We start from the raw sequence: 6,695 nt of genomic DNA, 5'->3' as shown, positions 1-6,695 counted from the left end.
TGTAGAATGGTAATATGTTGAGTAGCAGAAACAATACAAGTGGAAAATTAGTTCAAATGGGGGGTGGATGGAGAAAGCACCAATCTCATCATGTAGTGTAAACACCAGTCATTATAACAGTAGCCCCATTTATTTCAGAGAAGCAAATGACACAAGAAATTTAGGGGATTCTAACAAAACTCTAAATACAGAAAAGAATGGAGAATAGATACCAAACCAACTGAGCAAACAAACCCAAAATGCACATATACTTTGGCCTACTACCTACTCAAAGCAAATCCCATGTAAAACTCGGTTGTGCCGGACGGGTCGCGCTCGTTCCCGTTGTCGATGTTGAAGGTGCACTGCCCATTGGTGCTGGCATAGTATCGAACGTCTCCCATTGTGTTGTTATTACCACAGAGGCACCCGAGGCGGAGTGCCTCGACGGTTGCTGGTGTTGGTTTGGTGAATCAATTAATGAATGCCCAAAAGAATGCCTGGCTTGTTTGATTGCCTGTGTGGCTGGACGGGCGATGAGACGTGCCCGTTTGAGTACCTCTGCTGTTGGTGTGGTTGAGTGGACGTCTGCTGCAAGGGGACTTGATTGCTCGGTGGCATCGAGTTCTTGATCTTCAACATGTCTAGAGTTTCAACATACTTTTGCACTCTTCTCACCTGAGAATTTGAATCACAACATGAGATTTTTCAGTCAGATTGTTTAACAAATAAGACTGAAGATTTGAATTTTATTTCAATGAAATCTTTACCTGCATTTTCCTCTGTAATTTGACATCACCATCAGCAATGATGCCATCCAATTTAAGCAACTGATTCATTAACAACTCAATGAGGTTCACCACATCCTTTTCAGCAACTTTCCCACCTTTAGAAATTACAGATTCAAGTGCAGACACCTAACCACATGGAACGACAGACGAAGTCGATTAAATGCTTCATTTATTGCTACAAATCTATAGAGAAATAAGTAGAGTTTAATGAATTAAGCAGTAGGAGTAAAGCAATTACCTCCCCTGCAAGCCTATCCACTTCCAAGCTGATCTCTGAGATGGACTTTGCAGCCTTTTCCATTTTAGCATTCTTCCTCATCTCTAGGTAGCGTTTCTCTTGGCTAATTGGATCCTCCTGAAGCACGATTTTGGATTTGTCCTTCACTCCTGATGTGTCAAGAAACGCATTTGAATCCCTCTCTTTGTCCTTGTAGAACAGCTTCTGATCCTGGTGGTGCAACCCTGTCGGCCCGGTTAACATCTTCTTCAACTCTCCTATAATTTCCCCACAAAATAATCAACACATCAATTGTCATAATTATACAAAAAAATACATGAAAAACACAAGAAAAAGAAATTTACCGAAGGTGGCTTGTGAATTGATGCGAATTTCATGATATATCGACCCGTATTTGACACGCACGCGAATGGTTGGTGGTGGGACGCGGTTCTGATCCACGTCCGTCCGCTTCTGGACCAACATTCCGCCGGGCCTAAGCTCCCACTCTTTCTCACCACCTCCACTGCGGCCTCCGCCGCCGCCTCCATCTCCGCTCCTGCCCAAATCGTCACCATTGGTTTGTGGCGGCAAGTAGTCGTTCTTGGTCCTCATCCGCATCATTTTTCGATTCTCGTACAACACCAAAAACCTCTGAGTTGGCTGCCTGGTTAAATAGCCGCTAACAGGCGGTTGAAATTTCGAGAAGATTGAGAGCTCAGCAGATCAGAGCACTGACTCCAAGTTGATCTGGAGTTAATTCATACATAGCCCATCTCACAAAATCAGACAAATCGAAAAAAATACCAAACCTCCGAGGGAAAGCCAAAGCTCTTTTACGGACTTCTGAACCTCAGCATTACACGAATGCAACGCCGTAGCCACGCGTCCATACAAAGAATCTCTATCCTAATTCTTACAACAGCATCAGTAACTGTATCTAATGGCAGGTAACAACCACACAAACCAAACGGATTTTTGTGTTCTTTTTTCACTTTAAACAGAAAAAGAAAAAACAAAGTCAAACCCGTGAATCTTGAGCGGTAAAAAAAGATCGCCGGAGACGGACCGTCGGCGGAAGGAATTCAACTATGTGGGCTTGGAGCTGAAATTGTGAAAGAAAGAAGAAAAAAATCCTCAGATCTCTTACAAAAAAACCCGGAAATGTAGCAAGAATCAGTTGTCGCGTGAAATCAGCCAAGAATTTTGAGCCTGCGAATCTTGCAACCCCGATGGAAATGAGCCCTGAGAATCAAACGACTACTGATGAAAAAATTAAGAGAAAAAAATTAAATGAATATTGAGGTGATTTCAGTGTGCTCTCTCTCCGCTTGGCTGGAGAAAGAAGACTCCAAGAAGGAGAGAGAGAGAGAGAGAGAGAGATGAAAATGGGGGAGTATTAAAAAATTGTATGGACAGCGAACAGAACAGAACACTGAGCTCAGATTATTACTATATATAAATTTTAAATATTTGTTTAATTCAGAGCTTTGTTCCTAATCAAAGGGAAAAAATTACAACTTATAATTACATTCAAGAAACTACCAAACAAAGCCGCCAAGCCTTCTGTTCAAAGGGTTGAAAATAATTGGAGAAAGGCCCGCAGTTTAGACACAGTCTGTAACTTCAATTTTTCACTTTTGACATTCATTACCAAAAAAAATTTTAATTAAAAAATACCACAAAATTTCATTTAATTTACGAGGAGCCCATAAAATAAAAGGAATTTCTGTTTTTCAATTTGACTTTTTTTTTTAATTTGTATGGCAGTGATAGATTTTTGCTATAAATAATAAGGCACAAGTGCAGAGGGGCATCCTGGGGTGCCCGCTGACCTACAGTAAGAAGATGTGGGCTAGGGGTTGAGTAGGTGACATGTGGGTGAAGGAGGGGTGTTATGGGAATTTCAAGCTGTGCTAATGATTGTATTGTTGATTATGAGGAGTGGGGCCCATGAGAAGGGGTAAAGAAAAAAACTAGGACAGATGTCTATTACAATGATGACTGGGAGAAGCCGGTGGAGAATCTTAATCCACCGGTCCCATGCTTTTCTCTTTCCTCTCCTCCCACACTTATTATCTTCTCTCTCTCTCTCTCTCTCTCTCTCTCTCTAAAATTTTTAACTTTCTTAATTTTATTTTATTTTTACCGTGGTGAAATTGAGTCAACGTTGCTGCAATATTGTGCCTTCTTTTTTATTTTACTAATTCTTAAATAATCAAATTAATTACACTTAGGCCCATATATAAATACAAAATTATATTTGTACGCCCTTCAAAAATTCTTCATGTACACATGACTCTCTTTTTATTAGGGTTTGAACAAAAAGCTGATGTTAGAAAAAAATTACAGAAATTTTTAATTTTATCATTCATTCAACATTTTCATGTAATAATTTTATACTTATAGTGAAAAATGTAGTGATGTTAACCTCACTCTCTCTCTCTCTCTCTATATATATATATATTATATTTATCCTTTTATAAGTACAAAAACATATTTGAGAATGTTAAATGAGGGATAAAATAAAAAATTTATATAATTTTTTTGGTTAAGGTCACATTTTTCATCCAAATCGTAATGAAAATAGGCCAGATGTAAATGGAGAACTTTTTTTAGGGAGTGTAAATATAATTCAAATTTTTTTAGAAAAAATTATAATTTGTATTTTTAAAGAAGGTCTAAATATAATTAATCTTTAATAATAATGTATTAGTTTCCTTAAAAACAAGTCTGGCATCACATATGAAAATGGAATGCACAACTTGTTGGGAATTTATCCCAATAGTGGTGAATCCAAAAAACCGAAACTCTAGTCAAATTATTAGAGAAAAATGATGGATTATAAAAATTCAAATATTGAAAATCAATAATATAGGAATAAATAACATAATTATAATTACAGAACTAAATAAGTAAATGGAGAACAAAACAGAAAAGAGAGATTAATGGCTTAGAGAGCCAAATCCGTGAAGGAGGAAGCCCAAACCCACCAAACACTGACAACCACTACGGTTGCTTTGGCCAATACCACAAAGAACCACTCACTTGGATTTTATCAAAAAATCAATTCACAAAGAACTTTTAATCAAAAATAGGGAGAAGGGGTTATTTTGTCTGGTTCTTCTTACCAAAGATACATATATATAGTTGAGAAACATTGATTTTAGAAAGTGAGGAAGGCGACGGTGGAGAAAAAAGAGAGAAGCATGAGGGAGAGACGAGGCGACTACATAGTTTGATTAGGACTTTCATTCTATAACAAGAGAGAGTGAGAGACCCATTTAATTACGTAAAGAATTGGGTCGAGTAAGGAGTGTATCGAGCCAATGGGGCGGGTAATGGGCCAAGCCATCTAGTAACGGATTTGGGCAGATTTGGGCGGGGTCTACTAAAAAAAATCCGAGGCTACAATCAATAGTGGTATCAGAGCCACTGGCTTCTGATTTTCTCCAGTGGCATTTTGATAAGATCTAAACCTTATCCCTTTTACTATTTTCTGCTGAAATATTACTGTGGGATAAATTCCTTGGTCCAAATAATTTTTTTCTATTTCGTGGATCCATTTTATTGTGCGTTGTGTGCGAAAAGATAATATATTATAGATTTTGTTTTCTTTGAAAAATTTGAGATTTTTTGGGTACTGTAGATATTTCTGCTGTGTGCAATCTGTTTCTGGTTAGTGCTTAAAATCTGCTATATTTTCTAAAATTTTTCTGCAATATATACATTCTCTGGAAATTATTTTTCTGAAAATTATTTCTGCAAAATATTAAAGTCCGCTTTTGTGCGAAAAATAGTTTAGTGAATTTTTTTGAAAGAAAAAATTTTTTGATGTTACCTGGTACCGTGTTTATTTTGCTGTGTGGGATCGCTTCAATCTTTTGCTATCTTCCCTGAACGCTTTGTACGAAGAATAGCTTAGTGCGAAAATAACTTAGTATCGGCTATTTTTCTGAAAAAATTAATTTTCTGTATTTTTCTTGCTGTGTTGATTTGTGGTTAGTGCATTATTGCTAGTTTTTTTTGCTTAGTGCATTATTATTGCTATTATTATTCTATTGATCTGCTGAAAAATAATATTTCTACTTAGTGCGTTTATTTATTGCTTTGTGCATTTTTCTTACTGCTTGTTGTATTCAACCTAAGACCAAAACCCTGCTAATTTTTTCACCTGACCGAGTCCTTGAGGCTGACGGATACCTGGTTGAGATTTTGCTAAGAATCTCTTGTTAAATCTATTGATATTAATCTGTTGAAAATATTTTATATCAATTGTTACCTCTTGCTTTGCTTAATATTATTTCTGCATTTGTTGCAGTTTTCCCTGTTTATCTATTAATATTATTTTCTGCGTTTGTTGCTATTATTGGATCTGTTGAACATTTTCTGGATTTACTGCATTGATAATAATTTTTGACTAAAAATTGGTATTTCTATGTTTTCTGCAATGAGTGTATGAGTTACGACAGTACAAATTCACCTTTAGAGATTGTCAAACCAAATTACATACGAGCTCTAAAGATACGAGTCTCACGACTTGCACACTTGATATTGTATATCCTCTGCACCCAAACTTAACCTTTTTATAAATACTTGAGTCTATTACAACAAAGACATCAACATTAATTCCAATTAATAGAAGAAGTACGCTTTTGGTTATCTATCCTTTAAACTTTCTTGTCTTATTGTTTGAATCTATAGGGGATTTTTTTTATTACCTAAATAAATACATATTATTGTATACTGCATTCTGATACTTATATCCATCAAACATAATTTGATTACAATTGTAATTAAGAATAATGATGAATTATTCTTCTACTTTTTTGTCTTAACAAAGATAAAATCTGTTTACTCCTTTAATTTCTAAAAGTCCCCTATTCATACCATTGGCATAGAAAAATCCATTTTGCCAACTTGGAATTGTTCTTGTCTTTCACCCAAAGTGTGTAGCTCTGTTTTTTACCCAGGGAAAAACCAAAAACCAAAAAAAAAAAAGGGTTATTGCACAGGGACAAATCCGTCATTCAATATTCATAACCTTCCAAAATTAGTAGCATAGCAAGCAATAAATTTTACGTGCTACGTCACCGTCCCCCTTGCAGACCACACAAATGAAGGTCTGCTTACGTCACGGCCACCCCACGTACACGTGTCGGTCAACTGTACCACCAGTCGAGCCCGGGTGCTTTGCGTATAATCTCTCTCTCTCTCTCAATCCCACCGACACTTTTGGACCGCAAGATTAGCACGACGGACACGTGGTCGTTGCTCGCCCGCAGATGGGGCCTTGCGGGTGGAAGATATCGTCTGCGGTAGTGGTCCGACAGAGACGGTACAACCCACTTTTGGTGAGTAAATAAAACGGGGGCCGGTCGTTGTGTTGACTATTTTAAGAATTAAATTATAATTAATATTATTTTATGTGGGAGTGATGAATTTTTAATTCCGACCAACACTTAATTAATTTCGGAGTTCTATTGCCCTAAAGATTTTTGTGTTTACGAGACAGCGTAACGACCGACACCTTGGAATGGTTTCACCAAATACACTCTCTACTCCTTTTGATGAATATATTCTGTGTATGGCAATGCTACACATACTCTACAATAATTATAAATGAAAAGATTTATACCTCATTCTTCTAACTGAAATGTATTTTCAAAAATAGATTACGAGATTTTTACCAACTTAGACCATTTAAT

General features: G+C 36.7%; 1 protein-coding gene across 1 annotated transcript; it reads right to left on the bottom strand.

The window, feature by feature from the left end:
* Window positions 1–2,417, bottom strand: LOC105160517 (BAG family molecular chaperone regulator 2). Its single transcript, XM_011077927.2, is given in 5 exon segments — window positions 1–499; window positions 502–657; window positions 750–896; window positions 1,009–1,265; window positions 1,353–2,417. Coding segments are annotated over 5 exon segments (1,050 nt in total). The 5' UTR covers window positions 1,612–2,417; the 3' UTR covers window positions 1–268.

Source organism: Sesamum indicum, linkage group LG4 (assembly GCF_000512975.1).
Source record: "Sesamum indicum cultivar Zhongzhi No. 13 linkage group LG4, S_indicum_v1.0, whole genome shotgun sequence".
NCBI classification, from domain to species: domain Eukaryota; kingdom Viridiplantae; phylum Streptophyta; class Magnoliopsida; order Lamiales; family Pedaliaceae; genus Sesamum; species Sesamum indicum.
Note: the sequence above shows the minus strand (reverse complement) of the source record. Positions and strands in the feature narration are given on the sequence as shown.